The sequence below is a fragment of the Zingiber officinale genome, chromosome 7A (assembly GCF_018446385.1).
Source record: "Zingiber officinale cultivar Zhangliang chromosome 7A, Zo_v1.1, whole genome shotgun sequence".
NCBI lineage: Eukaryota > Viridiplantae > Streptophyta > Magnoliopsida > Zingiberales > Zingiberaceae > Zingiber > Zingiber officinale.
Genome location: NC_055998.1, coordinates 88587286 through 88605310, shown reverse-complemented (window position 1 = coordinate 88605310; position 18025 = coordinate 88587286). Strand labels below are relative to the sequence as shown.

Genomic DNA, 18025 nt, shown 5'->3' with positions numbered 1-18025 from the left:
TTATTGGAAAAATTATATGGATACCCAAAATTTATTGTTATTCCATATGCCCGTCTTTCCAAAAATGATCTCCACTTGTTAAGTAACTTGTCTAATTAAGAGCATCCGTTAGTTATATACTTATATTTCTCCTAAATATTTATGGTCCTTATTTTCATGTCATTTTTTAAATATTCTACTATTTAAATATCTCAAATCTCATAATAAAATATCCCATCAATTAAATATTTATAGATCTCATTTATCAAATATCCACTATTAAATATATAAATACTATAAATATTTTACAAATTTGAAATTGAAATACAGAGGTATAAATCATATTAAATTAATAAAAAATATAACCATAAACCATAGAAATTACAAACTACAATTAATAAAATAAACAAGGAGTGGATAAAATAAACCATAAGAATTAACCACATATTCAATTTTTTCTTCAGCTGCTCACATATCGTTAGATGATTTTGAAGTTGAATATTTGTCATGCCTCGTGTGTCTATTATGAGGAGTTGTTATGCTTGGATGAGTTAATTCACTTTTTTATTATTATTATATTCTTCCAAATGTGCTCTTAATTGTTGCATAGCCTGATTCAATTCATCAATTAGGCTTACTCTTTCTTGGCATTTTCTCTTTGCTGCCTTCTATTGCATTGGACGAGGTCGGACTTCTCTATCATCTTGATCAACAGTTGTGTTAGGATTAGAAGAGTTAGTATGTGCACATGATGATTCTGATGTTCTTGCTTGCTTTGTAGCTCATCGCTCTGAGGTTCGAGGAGCATACATCGAACTATCTTTCACGATCCTCCACACATGTTTATATTGGAAAGTAATTTTAAAAGTACTCTTGTATTCTTTATGAGCTCGCACCATTAAGTCTCGTCACTCCATCCGCTTAGTTGATCATTATATCATTTATTATAAATTCCATTATATCTATTCACGATCTTTTTAAACGAAGCCCAATGAGATTTTGCTTTCTCTGTAGTTCATTTTTAGCTCCCTTATCTCGATTGGTATTGTAGTATGTCACCACCCGTTTCCAAAAAAACTCTCTTTTAGTCATTACCAACTACTAAATCTTCACTCATAATTGTGTAGGGCACTGCAAGAAGCTTATCATATGCTACTGTCTATAGTGTTCGCTTGTTATGATCTTCATCTGATTCGTTGCCCATCTCAGGTGCTTGATTGAGAATAAAATCGTCAGACCCTATTTCAGATGAGAATGGATGAACTTGTGAATCAAGGGTTGCATAAGGTATTTCTGTACCTTTATCACTGTTAGTAGACCCGACCCCGGGCCGGGTCTGGCCCGGACCCGGCCCGGGCCCGTAACCGGGTCAACGGGCCGGTTGCCCGTTGACCCGGTTCGCCGGGTCGAACCGGAACCGGCCCGGCAAGTTCATTGATGTAACGGTTAACCGGCGGGTTGAACCGGCGGTTCAGCCGTAATTTTTTTTTTTTAAGCGGCTGAACCGCGGTTAACCGGCGGTTCATAGCCGTTGGAACCGGCGGTTCGTAGCCGTTGGGAGGGTTTTTAGGTATTTTTTTCAACGGTTAGGATCATTTGACCGTTTTTGATCAATGGCTATGATTTAGTGTCCGTTACTATCAAAACTCTATAAATAGATAGCTTATTTCATCATTTTTCACACACATCTTCTCTACTCTTAATCTCATTTTCGTATTCTCTAATCTCTACACGCTTTCGTTTTCAATTACAATGGAAGGAGGCCGCGGAGGTGCATCATCTCGAGCTAGGAAGGAGCAATTACAATGGAGGAGGACCCCAACATTCAATCCACCAATGATGTGACCGATCATCTTCCGAATCCTACACCCGAAACACAAGGAAGTACCGATACAATTACTTCTAAGGTTCGGGAACTGCCTCCTCTAAAGTCTTCTATTTTTACTACACATTTTGAGATGGTCTCTCTTCCGTCGGGAGAAATGCGTGCAAAATGTTAGCAATGCAATGCTTCCTACAAATTCCAAGCCGCCGCCGGCTATGGGTCGTTGAAACGACATGTAGAAACGAAGCACCCGACGGAATATGGACTCGACCGTTCTCAAACACAATTATCAAGATTTTCTTCAACTAGCGGTAGTACCGATTCCGGTTTATTTTTATATTCGGATAATAAATTAAGAGAATCATTAGCTAAATTTGTTTCCGTAGAACATCTTTCTTTTAGTTTTGGATCTAAATGCACATTTGAAGATTTTTGTAAAGAATCTCTTAATCCATGTGCTAAACGTGTTCCTAGGACTACACTTACTCGTACAATTAAAAAATTAGTAAAACAAGGAAAAAAGAATTTAATTGATGAATTTAGTAAATTAGATAATAAAGTTTCTTTATGTTCCGATATTTGGAGTGATCATTGGCAAACACATTCGTATATGGGTGTGACTTGCCATTGGATCGATAACTCTTGGAATCTCCAAAAAAGATTATTAGCTTATAGAGTTTTTGATGAATCACATAATGCTCATAATATCGTACAATTATTATATTTAATTTTAGAAGAATATGGTTTAACTCATAAAATATTTTCAATATCATTAGATAATGCTAGTTCTAATACCGCTTGTTTAGATGATCTAAAATTTGTTTGTCAACCTATTATTGGAAGTTTATTTTTTCATATTCGTTGTGTATGCCATGTTTTAAATTTATGTGTTCAAGATGGTTTAAAAATTTTAGAAAGTTATATTAAACCAATTAGAATTGCAATTTCTTATTTTTGGTCTCATCCATCTATAATGAAACAATGGGGTAGGTTTTGTAATGTTAATGGAATGAGACCTAAAAAATTTCCACGTGATGTATCAACACGTTGGAATTCAACATACCAATTATTACAAAATTCATTTCAATATAAAGAATTATTATGTTCATTTTTTGCACAAAACACTAATACTAATATATATTTATTTTCACAACAATGGAATATTTGTAGTAGTATTTGTGAAATTTTAAAAGTATTTAATGATGCAACCGAACAACTTTCCGGTGTTTATTATCCTACTGCTCAATTAGTTTTAGAAAATTTTTCTAATATAGTATTAGTTTTAAATGAACATATTAATAATGAATCTTTATCTCCTTGCATCTTAGCTATGAAAACTAAATGGGAAAAATATTTTTATTTAATTCCTGAAATTTATTTAATTGCATTTGCTTTAGATCCTAGATTTAAATTAGAAGTTTTACAAGAAATGTTAACTTTATATTATGATGCTTTAATTCCAATTAAAGATTCTTCTTCCCCGATCCAATTAATATTATATATAATGTTAGAATTTATTTATATGATATTTATAATCAATATTATGCAAAATATGGAACACAAATTAATATTTCTGAAATTCAACAAACTACTAGTAGTAATTTAAAACTTACAAAAGCACAACTCTTATTAAAAGAACGGACAAAACGTCCACGGGAATCCTCAAGTTCCACACAGGAACTTGAGAATTATTTTACGACTTCTTTTGATTTTAATGAAGCAGATTGCGAAAACTTCGATATCTTAAAGTGGTGGTCACAGAAGGCTCAAAGCTTTCCCGTTCTTTCCGTGATTGCAAAAGAAATTTTAGCTTGTCCAGTGTCAACTGTTGCTGTGGAGAAGACGTTCAGTGCCGGCAGCAACATATTAGATGAACGACGATCAACTTTGTCTCCCGACTCATTGGAAGCCCAAGCATTACTGGACGATTGGACCAGAGCGGAGAAAAGAATCCAAGGAATGCAACTTTCAAATGACGAAGTTGAAGATTTTGATACTGAAGGAACAAATACGACAGGAACAGGAAATGGAAGTGAATGAAAATGTAAAAGGATAAAAATGTAAAAGAACTACGTGGGCTTTGATTCCCCTAAAGGGATACGTAGGCAACTTAAATAAGTGCAAGCCCTTTTTTTAATAAATTTTAATTTCTAATTTTTAATGTTTAATGTTTAATTTTTAATTTTTAATTTTTATTAACATATTAATCTTGAACCGTGACGAACCGTGACGAACCGTGAACCGAACCGTGAACCGGCGGTTCTGAACCGTGAACCGTAACCGTCTTGGGCGGTTAAGGTTAAGGGTCGACCTGCCTGGAACCGTCGAACCGGCGGTTCCGAACCGTCGAACCGGCGGTTCCGAACCGTCGAACCGTCGGTTCCGAACCGTGGTCAGGTCTAACTGTTAGTTGCATCAACACTATCTCTTCTCAATTCATTTGATTGAATCTCCAGTGATTGAAGCAGATTAATTCCATGAGATGGGGCTTGCATCAAATATTGATTACTCTGCCAATATTCTGGAGGATATGTATAAAACAGAGCTCGAGGGTCGCCACTCAAAGAATTTGGATAACTTTGGAAATTATGGTAATATGGTGGTGGGTATGGAAAAGGTTGGAAATTTGGTAGGTGTTGAGTGGGAAATGGAAATTGGGAATTGAGGAAATTAGGATGAACTCGAGAATTTTCTTCACTAGAATTTTTGTCGATATTTAGATAGTTGAACAAATCTCTAAAATAATGACTGAAATTTTTATCCATTTCTCTTTAAATTTTTGGTAGGCAATGAGTGTAGAATTGACTAAAATAGATGAAAGGAACGATGTATATATAAGGAAAAATGAACGTTATCCAACGTTTGAAAAAAACGAACATTGTTTAACGTTTAATTTTGATTTTTTTTTTAACGTTCGATTCGATTTTGATTTTTTTTAACGTTCAACTTTAATTTCTTTTTATTTTTTCTCATAAACATACCAAACAAAAACATTAATTAAATAAAAAAAATATGAAACCCACCTTTTGGTGGGCCCCAATAAGGAAAAATCACTGGACATAAATTTGTGCTTGGTGATTTCTAATCACTTCACAAATTCCTCTACAATAAGAGATATTTGAGAGGAGGAGATATTTAGAGAAATATCTTTTTCAAATATCTCCCATTGGAGATGCTTTAATGAAGTTAAGTTATATCTAGACCCCCATTAAAGTAGGTTAAATTAATTATATCATGGCCTTAAATGGAGTTTTGAAAAAAAAAAAAAATAGGGTACATGGAATTCCAATTAAATTAGAGGTCATGTATATATTGTTGGATATATGTGAATGAGAAGAGGTGGAAGAGGAAAAAAGCTCCATTATGAATGAGACTTTAGTTCTACATTGAGAGTTTCAAGGCATATTAATTGGTTTATATTGATTCATATAAATTGATGATGTGAATAAATGTATGGGGAGATGCTCTCTTCTCACGCGTGGGTGTGCCGAGGGAGGGGAGGTGTAAATCCAGGGTCCGGATTACATTGAATCAAATTGACTCGTGTGCGAGTACGACTTACGTGCGTTGAATGTCAGACCGGTCATAATAAAATTTGCTCAAGTGAACAACAAATATTTTACCACGTAAATCTTTGAGGTGGGGCGAATCGGTTTCAAGGAAATTGCGTCTATCGTAGGCCTCGGTTCATCTGATACAATCCACTAAAAATCTCTTTCGGTACCCCTGGAAGAGAGAATCGAGTACAAGAGACTTAGGTCAAGTGCAACACACTGCACTTGTCCTTTTGTAGAAATTAAATACAAAAAATAAATGTTACCAACACTTTTTAGAAATCGTAATGGAGCATTTTGTGTTGATGTCTGTCTGCTGGACGCGATCGGAACTCCTAGGAGAAGTCGTCGGACTTAACAGCTTCACTGTAGAGTAGCAGCAGTAACCGGAAGCAGTCAGAAGCTTGAATGTACATGTAGTAGCTCGAATATTCTTTATCTCCCAATGCCTCCTCGAAACTGCCTTATAAAAGGCTTGGAAGGCGCATTCCATAAGCATGGAAGGCGCCTCTAATGAGGCAAAAATCAATCCCGACATCCCTGTGCCTTATCTTCAATCCGGTCAAATTCTATCAGTGAAAGGCGCCTTTCATAGCCATGGAAGGCGTCTTTCATAGCCATGGAAGGCGCCTTCCATGAACAGTACCGAGGCGCCTTCCATAGCCATGAAAGGCATCTTCGGGTAATGTTCACTCGAAGACAACTTTGTTCCTTTACTTGCTTTCTTGCCCTGCAACAAATGTGTTAGTCCAAAATACCATGCAAGACAAGTGTTAGCACAATATATAAAAATAGAGTAATTAGTTCATGTCCTCCTAGGACCAGGAACTAATTAAGGTCTCAGTCTAGGGATCTCAAATGGTCCTAGACTGGACCGACGCCTACTGTCCTTCAACTGGGACGCGTCCTCACAGTCACTCTCCTTCAGTGACTCGCCTTTACTTAGCTTTTGCCAGTCATCCGGTCAGCCTGTCGACCAGTCTAGATTCGTGCCAACTATCCGGTTGGCCCGTCGACCTAGCTGAAACTTCCCTGCAACACTAAGTTAGCACAATAGATAAAATAGTAAGATAAAATAATGTTAACAGAATTCAAGATTCATTGGTCTGGTCGACCACGCACGGTCCACCTGAAACCAATCGGTCACATATAACCTAGGGTTATCTCTCCCTAGGGTTGCCTAGCTTCACTCACTAGGACTTCCATTGTCTGGCTTCACTTACCAGGACTTCCTCCACCTAGCTTCATTCACTAGGATCCGACTTCATTCACCATGACTTCCACCAGCTAGCTTCACTCACTAGAACCTGATTCACTCACCAGGACTTCCACTACATAGCTTCACTCACTAGATTCGTGCCAACTATCCGACGTCATCCGGTCAGCCTGTCGACCAGTCTAGATTCGTGCCAACTATCCGATTGGCCCGTCGACCTAGCTGAAACTTCCCTGCAACACTAAGTTAGCACAATAGATAAAATAGTAAGATAAAACAGTGTTAACAAAATTCAAGATTCACTGGTCCGGTCGATCGCGCACGGTCCACCTGAAACCAATCGGTCACATATAACCTAGGGTTATCTCTCCCTAGGGTTGCCTAGCTTCACTCACTAGGATTTCCATTATCTGGCTTCACTTACCAGGACTTCCTCCACCTATCTTCATTCACTAGGATCCGACTTCATTCACCATGATTCCACCAGCTAGCTTCACTCACTAGAACCTGGTTCACTCATCAGGACTTCCACTATATAGCTTCACTCACTAGGGTCTGACTTCACTCACCAGGACTTCCACCACCTAGCTTCACTCACTAAGATCCGACTTCACTCACTAGGACTTCCAACCTAACTTCACTTACTAGGGTCTGACTCCACTCACCAGGACTTCCACTTTGTCTAACCTCCAGTTAGGACTTCTCCTTGTTAGTCATCTAGTCCTAACTAGACTACTCTCTTCCAAACATCAAGTTCTATTTATATTAACCCTTGGTCAAATTGACCAGACTTGGGTGCATTATCAAAAATCAAAACCCTAGAGGTCAATTACACCAACATACTTGATAGTTTGAGATTGTTTATTTAGATCATCTCGACAGATAACTTAAATTTGATTCAATATAATTTAAATTCGACTAATTCAAATCTCCGGCATACTGTCAAACACATATAGCTAACCTTTAATCATATCTTTGGCACTATTTCCTTTCTGGCATTTCCGTTTGATCCTTTCTACAAGTTTGTGCACATTAGCAACCAACTACAATATCATTAAATTTATTCTTATCATATTCTTAGTTGACAATAATTTTAAATTTGCCATCTCTGGTGGATCAATCATATCTGTGTTTCTCCTGAGGTTTGATGGAAATGCTAAATGCTTGAGAATTTATAGAAAATTGCTGATTTAGATGTTGCAATCATATAGTTTGATATCCTATTTCTTGTTGCTGTTTATAATTGCTGACTTTAATATCTATGTCATCCCTTGAACTCGCTCGCCATAACTCGTATCAACTCACATTCAACAACTCCTAAAACATGAAATTATCCAATGCTCTACCTCTAAATATAGGAGTCTAGCTTTCATAGTAATCAAAGGAATTGAATAAAAGAGAGATCAATCTCGAATGATATTTAATTACAAAAGATTTATTAATAATTATTAAGAAGATGGATATAAAATTTCAAACAAAGATTAATTATTGAATACAATATAAGACTAAAGTGATATTTAAAGTTTGACATAAAATCTAGATTCTGACAAGTTAAAATGTATTCAGACTCTTTATATACATAATTTGTAAATTTATTATGGAATATATAATAAAAATCAAATAGTATCTATAAATTCAATATTAAATGAATAAAAATTATAATAAGACTAATGGATACCTTATTAAACTAGTTTAATGAGTTAGATAAAATAGTCTCATATTAAAACTTTTAAAGTAAATAAATTGAAAATTTAACTTTAATAGGAAGATAGAATATTTTCATATTAAAAAATTTAAATCAAATGAGGTAATTTATATTGAAGTACATCAGTAATTATCACTAAAATATTATAAATATTATTAAATAAAGGCTTTTCTTTAAAAATCTTATAATTTTTTTTAAAAAAAATAAGATTTTTAAAAATAAATGTCATGACGGCTGACCATTCAAATCGTATTACTCATTCAAGTGGTATGAGCAAAAGGAAACAAATAAAATCGTTTCCATAATTTTGAATTGAATAAAATTTATGTAAGAATATTAATTTTTTTTTAAAAAAAAATTCAATATACGCATTATTTTGATTGCAATATATATATATATATATATATATAACGATTAAAAACAGCAAATACTTTAGGTGGGTTTATCCTCGTGGAGCAGTTTGCCGCTTCGTTGCTGGACGAGCCATGCGCACCGCTACGGTATATATATCGATCCTTCGGGGGATCGGATGAGACAGACCGATTGGGAGGAGTGATGGTCGGGCCCGGAAGACCGCTGTTCGTGCTCTTCGGATCTTCCGTCGTCCAGTTTAGCTACGGCAACGGCGGCTGGGGGGCAATCCTCGCCGACTACTACGCCCGCAAGGTACTCCCGAGATTTCTCCCTGTTCTCGAAGTTCTTCGTTTTGGATCTTTGAATCTGATCATTGCCTTGGGTTTTTCACAAATCTCCGTCTTTAAGTTCTCTGGCAAGTTAGGATCTTTTTCTGTCGGGTTCATAAATAAAACATTTGATTCGGTAGATACTCGACTTTGTGATCGACTAGAGTCGTCGACCTTTCCCGGAGACAATTTAATTGATCTGCTTATCCTAGTTAAAAAAGCGGCGGAGAAAATAGGCTCGATTGATATAGCATTTGCACTATATGTGGTCCTTTTTGCCCGGTTTAATGTTGGAGATTTTGCATAAATTACAGCCTCTCCTATATTTCAGGTAGTTCAAAGAATTGTTGTTCTATCTGGATTGTCAGGTAGTAGATTTACCTGTTGTGCAAGATAACCAATTTAGTCACCAGTATCACATATACAAGAGGCTTGTGAATTTTCTGACATGTATACATATATTGAATACAGAGTCATGAATTTTCATTCAAAACCATTGAACTTTTTGATTGCATCCTACAGTCAGCATCATCAACTTTCCTGCAATTTAGGGTTCCTAATGCTCTGTATATTTTAGATTTTGCAAACAACTTTCCTACTTTTAAATTTCAAGTTTCAGGACCACATACATCAATTTTTTGTGAATCTCTCACTACTTAATTTTCTGATACGGCATAGGCTGACATTTTAGTGCGGGGATACGCTGGATGGAACTCAAGACGTGCTGTCCAAGTGCTTGATAAAATTTTCCCAAAGGTAAATGGTAGAACACCATATGCTTTAAGATAATTTCCAAAAGGTCTGCTTATAATGTGTATCATAAAGTTCTAGGTAACTTCTCCATGCTTCTGTTCCTCGCTACTGTATGCTGATCAAGGGTGATGTAGTTTTGTTCAACTTTTACAAGTTAGGTCTTTGTTACATGAAGATGTTCTATGAACTAGACCCATTCCAATGGTGAACTCTATTATAAAAAGACAGACCTGCGTTCAAAGGATTGCTGATAAGCAACAAGTCGATCATAGTTTCATAATTTGAGTGTTTTGATTCATTGTTGCCTTGCAGTTATGGCTGACTTTGTATTACGCATACTCATGTATTGTCCGTAATACTACTTTACATTTTTCCTTCTCTATGACTTTATCAGTAATCAAACTACCTGCTCATACTAGATGCTGCATCAGGAATATGAATTTGACTCTCTCAAGGTTCAACTTTTTCTGCTTTGTTAACTTCCATAATCCTCCGAATCTTAACACCTCGATTAATTGTTTTAGGAGGGTTTTTTTTTTTCCGTGTTACATCTTGACATTGTATGCTACGTACTATGCTCTAAAAACTCTTGGTAACAAGTATCACACAACAAGGCAAACGCTATTGCTTCCATCAATACATGTATCATGTTCCTTGTAGTGTGCCCTTTCTGCAGAAATAAACTTATCCAACTAGACCAGAATAATATGGTTGCTTGGTGTCTAGAGGGGGTATTTTAAGTAATTAAAGGTCAAGCGTTCAATTTTCTCCTATGATGGTTGAGGTGTCAACTAGCTCAGTTGGTACAAGCCGTGGAAGTTGTTGCCAAAGTTTGGGTTCAATTTCTGTAGGGCTTTTATTTCCGAGTTCTTTCATGAAGATCCAATTTTCAAGTGATATTTTTTGTTTAATCTATGGTACCTAGTTGAGTTTCTGATTAGTTATCTACAAAGCTAGCAATATTTAGCTAACAATACTCTTGTTGATTATGTCGCTAGTTAAATTGGCAATTATCACAATGTTTTATCACTTATATCCAACATTAAACTTTTTGACTCTCTACTAGAATGCAGCAATTCAACCTGCTTTGGTGATTGTTTGCTTTGGCGGGAATGATTCCTTTATTCCTCACCCATCCATGAAACTTCCTCATGTGCCTCTTCAAGAATATGTTGCGAACATGGAAAAGATTGCAGTTCACCTAATGGTAGCTCTGTTTTTTTTTTAACTGCTGAAGCTACATAAAGATGTTTTCGAAGTGTCGACATTGAAATGTTATGTTTCAGGGTTTATCTGAGACGACACGGATTATTTTCCTTAGCTGCCCTCCTATTAATGAGGAAATGCATCGTCTGACACAAGAGTAATGCTCTGGTGATCCATTTCTAGTCATTTGTTCAAACTTCATATTTTCGATATTCACTCACTTTACCCCCCAAATGCAGTCCTAAACTATGTGTGACGGTCCGTTCAAACGAATCCGGCAAAAAGTACTCAGAAGCTTGCAAGCAACTGTGCTGGCGGATGGATCTGAAAGTTATCGACCTTTTCGCTGTAATTCAAGAGCATGATGACTGGAGTACTCGATGCTATACGTAAGTATGCTTGTTTTGTTTTCTAATTCATGCTCCTTCCACCATTGATCCTTGATAGATAATCCTGACAGGTCGAACACAAACTCCAACAATAACACTACTAGCCGAAACTTGATATATAGGGCCGTCACAATGTTCCATGAGGCCCTAGGTTAAAAAAAAAAACAAAAAAAATAGAAACTTTCTACTTTTCCTTTTTCTCAAACTATTGCTACCTCAACTAGTAATTTGGTTGCACCGAAAAGAAAAAATAGGAAAACAAAATCTCATGCAATTGCTAATAAATAATTCTTTGGATTTTCAAGTTATATTGCTGCTGAAGCATTGGTTATATACTTTCTGCTGATGCAGTGAGGATGGAGTTCACTTCTCCGCAGAAGGAAGCGAGATCGTAGCAAGAGAGATACTTAAGACGATAAGCGACGCTGATTGGAAGCCTACTTTATACTGCAATGCCATGCCGTTGAGTTCGCGGAGGACTCAGATTATGATCCGGAATGATCAGGTAGCATCAGCAGCTCCGAACCCGGATCGGCTCGATCACTCGTCTCGTGCTGATCTCCAAAATTTATAGAGGAAAATAAAGTGCATAAAATTGTGGCTGATTTGGATCCGATGTCGATAAAGACCTTTCGATTCTAATTCCTCATGATCTATCTCCATGAAACGCAAGCATGCATGCACCAGACTGAACACGTGCTAAAAGGTCGAACACGTGAAAAATAAGGCGACAATTCATTCGGACCAAGTACGGCCTAGGCCGGACCGGTCCGAACTACGACAAAGTCGCATGTACTTGGCTCGGTCCGCAGACCAATCCCGGAGTCAACAAGGAACGCCCGCCCGGGTTGGCCGCCGCCTCAGAACACACTGCGAGTTTGTTGACCGGAATAAGGAAAGACACGAGGAGCACGTGGCTCATTTTCCACGCGCCAGACTTGTTCGTCGTCGCACGACGCTTAGTTGCCCTGCCAACCCAAAACACCACACGCGGACTTATTATTGGTCGACCTGCGGCCCACCGGTGGGGCCCAGTTCCTCCTCCACTGGACTGTCCCGGTGCATCCCGCAAGTGAATGCGATCGGGCAACGCCCGTCGGTTCCAACGTGTCGTCCTCGCTCACGTCGGTTGAAGTAGAAACAGCGAGGAAGCTTATCCGGGCTGCTTCTCGCACTCAACTTAAAAACTCACACGCGTAGTTCACCCTATTCGATATAGGTGGAAAATACACGGCCCACCAAAGTTTCAAATCAAAAAGGGGTATTGAATCTGATGTGTCACTGGGATTTATCCTACTTGCTCTGCTTCGCCGCCTTCGCTTCCGTCCTTCCACGCCACTTTCCTTCCTTCGTCTCTTCTATAAATGGCGGTCTTCTCTTCGCTCTCTTCAATTCTTTCGATACAACTTCAACAGCAATCGAGGTCTTGCCATGGCGATCGATGCAGTGATCCGGGTCATCAACAGCGAAGAGAGGCCGTCGGCGCCGCCGGTTTACCAGGTGGAGTCGTGGGCGAAGAAGAAGCGGTCGAAGCGCCCCCGCGCCGACTCCAGCTCACAGTCCGATGAGGGCGGCGACCGCCGAATGCCCACCGAGGAGGAATACCTCGCTCTCTGCCTCATGATGCTCTCCCGCGGGATCAGCGGCGGCGGATCTGGCCTCCTTCCGGGGCCGCTGGGAGGCGCCCCTCGTCGCGGCCCTGTGGCGGAGCCTGCGGCGGCGAGGACTCAGTCGTATGAGTGCTCTGTGTGCGGGAAGGCGTTCCCCTCTTACCAGGCACTCGGCGGCCACAAGACCAGCCACAGGAAACCTGCCGCCCCCGCATCCGGCGGAGACGACGCGGCCTCCGCCACGACTAGCGGATCTGGCGCAGCCGGAAGCGGCGGAAGGGTGCACGAATGCGCCGTGTGCCACAAGTCTTTCCCTTCGGGGCAAGCGCTGGGCGGCCACATGAGGTGCCACTACGAGGGCGTCATAAACGGAAGCGCTGCCGCCGCCGCCGCGAAAGCGACGAAGGAGGCGTCCTCCTCCGGGGCGGCCACCAGCTCCGGAAGGAACCTAGCCTTGGATCTCAACCTGCTGCCTCTGCCCGCAACGCGGGCCGGCTGGATCAACGCGAAGAAGAAGGGGGAAGACGAAGAGGTGCTGAGCCCTCTGGCGGCGCCCTTTCCCGCCGCAAAGAAACCGCGCCTGCCTACCGCCCCCATCGTCGGCGCAGCCACAAAGCAAGAAGAGGAAGAGGAGGTGATGAGCCCTCTGGCGTTGACCATCAAGCCGCCGATCGGCGTCGGTTCACCGTTGCCGACCGCACTAAAATTAGTCAGCTTCATCTAGTCATTTAAAATTAAGAAATTAATTTTTTTCCTTTAATTTATGTATTTTTTTTTCTCGTTTGTGTATGTGACAATGAATCATTTCATTCATTTATATATATATAGAACTTATTTATTTTATTATTTACTTAAAATGGTTGGCATTTAGTGCACAAGGGAGGTATAGGCAGTGGCGTGGGGAACGGGGAGCTTTGGGTTGACTTTGCCAATGAGTTATCTGGAACAGAAGTTGGCCTCGTTTGAACGTTGAAGGGCGATTGCGTGTGGACGGTGGACTTTTGCTGGAGTGTGACTTGCGTGTTTACCACGAAAGATTAGATTAGTGTTCGCTTAATTAGTTCAACTAATGACTGCTGTAACTTATCAATTAAACACTGTTTTTACTGTGTTTACATGTTAACTATACTCATTTAAATAAGGATACAAATCAAAAGCACGTTCTTTTTATTACAATTATCAAAGAGGTGATTATCCTTATTTCCTCCCTCATGTTTTTGGTTCTTCAACTTAGGATATAATTGGCATCCAATACATTCGATCTTTAGTTATGATATATGATCCGTCGGTAAGAACAGGGGACTTCCTTTCTGGGCAGTCAACGCTACGTGGAGGTCAAAATACCAGATGTCCGACCGGAGAAAGGTAGACCGGTCGGCTGAACGGGGTCCCAGCTGAACCATAGACGACCCGATGAGACTAGAGATTCCGACGCTCGGGTTGAACAGAGGCATATGGCCGAGCAAATAGCCCGTTCGGCCGAAGGCATAAAGTAGCATACTGTAAAGTCTCTACAGAGCACATTACCGGAAATCTCCTAAGTGGACCAGTACATATGATCGGCCGGACGTGAGGTGAGTGCCGATCGGCCGGACGCCCGGCGTGGAATAAGAAGAGAAAAGGACAGGAAACATCTTTTGACATCGGGCATGTTCTATGACCAGGCCATACTCCAAATCTTGCGACAGAGAGTTCCGCTGTCCCATCAAAGACGTGCTTGGACTGTAGCAGTATGGTGTCAGGTAATCTTTCTGACAAGCCCTTACTGAGGTATGGGCTGAGGACATGTGTTTGTCTCGGTATGTATGCATGAGCTCCTTCCCAGCTCTATATAAGGAGCCTCGCACTTCGCCGGAGGTACACGATCTCATATATTCGAAGCCACTTTCTTATTTTTCGTCTGCCTGACTTGAGCGTCGGAGGGTCGTCGCCGAGAACCCCTTCCCGGCCCGAATTCCTTGCAGGTTCGCCGGAGGTCCGTACGACCGGTCGGAGATCTACGTCAGCAACTCGGAGAGCGCCACGTGCCCAGCGTCCGTTGATTCAACGTTCAGACAGGATCAATTTGGCGCTGTCTGTGGGAACACTCCTGCATCCGATCGGAAGCAATGGGCGAGGCTGGATGACTGCACTCGGTGATGCTCTCCACAGAGGAGCTCGACGCTTTGATTGAGACAAGAGCCACTAAGCTTGTGGAACAGAGACAAAAGTCGCAAGCCGAGCTGGTTGAACAGTAACCAACATCAGCATTAGGGGGCCGAGCGGAAGCACCTCATGCCACGGTTCCATTTCATCGGGCCTTATTCCGCACGCCTCCTGAAGCCGCAGCAGTGAATCGTGATCGAGGATCTTCGTCAGATGAAATACCAATACGGGACAATAGAAAAGGCAAGACCCCCCTAGCGGACGCTTCTCCCGAGCGGATCAACCGGCAGTTCTCAGATGCCATTCTACGAGACCCTCTGCCAAAGCACTATGTGCCCCCGGCGATCGGTGAATACAATGGAACCACCGACCCGGATGATCATTTGGGTAAGTTCGACAACACGGCTACCCTTCATCAATACACAGATGGGATGAAGTGTCGAGTTTTTCTAACCACCCTCTCGGGATCGGCTCAACGGTGGTTTCGGAGACTGCCGGACGGATCTATCTCAAGTTTCAAAGACTTCCGCACGGCCTTCCTCCACCATTTTGCAAGCAGTCGGCGCTACCAGAAGACTAGCATGAGCTTATTCGCTATCAAGCAAGAGCCCAGAGAGCCGCTCAGAGCTTATATCTAGCGATTCAACCGGGTGGCCATGGACATTCCAACGGCCACCTCCGAGACGATGATGAACGTATTTACGCAAGGCCTCGTGGACGGGGACTTCTTCCGCTCGCTCGTTCGGAAGCCGCCCCGAGACTACGATCATATGCTACACCGGGCCAATGAATACATCGATGTGGAGGAAGCCCAAGCGGCCCGAAGAAAGGAAATTCCAACCGAGCGAGCTCCCCCTGCCGAGCGGAAGCCTCACACTGCTCATCACCCGCCCAGAGGACCGAGGGCCGAAGTAATCCGCTCCCCCCATGCGAGGTCCCATGTGCAAGAGGTAGCTGCCGAGCGGCCCAAGCCAAAGAAGAAATGGACCCCAATGTTCTGCTCATTCCACCGGACGGACACGCATAACACCAGAGATTGCCGGAGTCTCCCTCTAATCGCCCACCCCGTTCCCCGAAGTGGCGGCCGTCGATCGCCATCATCCAACAGGCGACAGAGACCTCGTGAAGCCGAACGGACGATACCCGACAGGCGGCAAAGACAGACTCCCGAGCGGCATCATACTCCGAGGCGTGAAGACAATCCCCGGATGTCTAGGGAGCGGCCTAGATCGTCCGCTCGGGAAGAAGAAAATAGAAATAACACTTCCTAAGGCGAAATCAACATTATAGCTGGTGGTCCGACCGGAGGAGACTCTAACCGAGCAAGGAAGGCTAGCGTCAGGCAGCTCCAGATCCATGCGGTCGGCTGCAGCCAAGAAAGGGCGAGCGAACCCGAAATCAGTTTCGGGCCTAAGGACTTGGAGGGAGTCGAAGTGCCACATGACGACGCTCTCCTCATCAAAGCGGTAATAGCCAACTACACTATTCACCGCGTTTTCATTGACACAGGAAGCTCGGTCAATATTATATTCAAAAAGGCCTTCGACCAATTACAAATTGATCGAGCCGAGCTGCTGCCCATGACAACCCCCCTCTATGGGTTTACGGGCAACGAAGTTCTGCCGGTCGGACAGATCCGGCTGCGATTTCGCTAGGAGAGGAGCCGCTCAGAAGGACGCGGACTGCAAACTTTGTCGTGGTGGACTCTCCATCGGCATACAACGTAATATTGGGACGACCGGCTCTTAGTGAATTCTGAGCGGCCGTCTCCACTTTCCACCAGAAGATCAAGTTCCCGGTCGAAGACAAAGTGGGAGAAGTACGAGGAGATCAACTAGCAGCTCGGCGATGCTACGTCGAGATGGTACGAGCCGAAGCCAATTCTGCTCAGAAGGCGCCCCGGATTGAGGTAAACGCCATAACTGAAAAACCTCCCTCTTTGGTGTATGAAGAAAAAGAGGAAGTACAGATCCATCCGACCCGATCGAAGGACACCACATTCATTGCAGCCGATCTGGAGGCAAGCCAGAAAGAGGAAGTGGTCAAATGCCTCCAGAGAAACCGTGATGTTTTCGTCTGGTCGACGCATGAGCTGCTCGGAATTTCACCGAGTATAGCACAGCACGAGCTCCACGTCCGACCGGACGCTCGGCCGGTGAAGCAAAGGAAGAGGGACTTCAGCGCCGAACAAAATGCAATCATCCGAGCGGAGGCCGAGAAACTCCTAGAGGCCGGCTACATACGCGAGGTCCAGTTCCCAAGCTGATTGGCGAACGTGGTACTAGTCTCCAAGCCGGGCAACAAGTGGAGAGTGTGCATCGATTTCCGGGATCTCAACAAGGCGTGCCCAAAAGATTTTTATCCTCTGCCCCGAATCGATCAACTGGTGGACTCCACAGCTGGCTGCGAGTTGATATGCAAGCTCGACGCCTATCAGGGCTACCATCAAGTGCCGCTCGCTCGAGAAGATCAAGAGAAAGTTAGCTTCGTTACAGCCGACGGCACGTACTGCTACAATGTGATGCCTTTCGGACTAAAGAACGCTGGAGCAACTTACCAGCGCTTGATGAACAAAGTGTTCAAGGAGCAAATCGGGCGAAATTTGGAAGTATATGTGGATGACATTCTCATCAAGTCGGTCCGAGCGACCGATCTTTTTAAAGACATGGAGGAGACTTTCCGAACGCTGAGGAGGTATGGAGTTAAGCTGAACCCTCAGAAGTGTCTGTTCAGAGCAAAAGGCGGGCGTTTCTTGGGATACATAGTGACCGAGCGGGGCATCAAGGCAAATCCCAGCAAAGTGAAAGCACTACAAGATATGCCGCCCCCAAGAAATCTGAGGGAAGTGCAGCGCTTGACCGGTCGGATAACTGCTTTGTCCAGATTCATTTCCAAGACTGCCGACCGGAGCCTACCTTTTTTCAAAATCTTGCGCAAAGCCACTAAGTTTCACTGGGACG

General features: G+C 42.2%; 1 protein-coding gene and 1 pseudogene across 1 annotated transcript; both read left to right on the top strand.

The window, feature by feature from the left end:
* The first annotated feature begins 8758 nt into the window (after nt 1-8758).
* On the top strand, nt 8759-11915 carry LOC122000239 (annotated as a pseudogene).
* Nucleotides 11916-12693: 778 nt separating this feature from the next.
* On the top strand, nt 12694-13763 carry LOC122001734 (zinc finger protein ZAT10-like). Its single transcript, XM_042556623.1, has one exon. It carries the CDS (start codon nt 12742-12744, stop codon nt 13642-13644), a length of 903 nt encoding a protein of 300 aa, XP_042412557.1. The 5' UTR covers nt 12694-12741; the 3' UTR covers nt 13645-13763.
* The last annotated feature ends 4262 nt before the right edge of the window (nt 13764-18025 follow it).

Coding starts and splice junctions, on each gene's coding strand:
- LOC122001734 (XM_042556623.1), top strand. CDS start 12,742: ATGGCGATCGATGCAGTGATCCGGGTCATCAACAGCGAAGAGAGGCCG.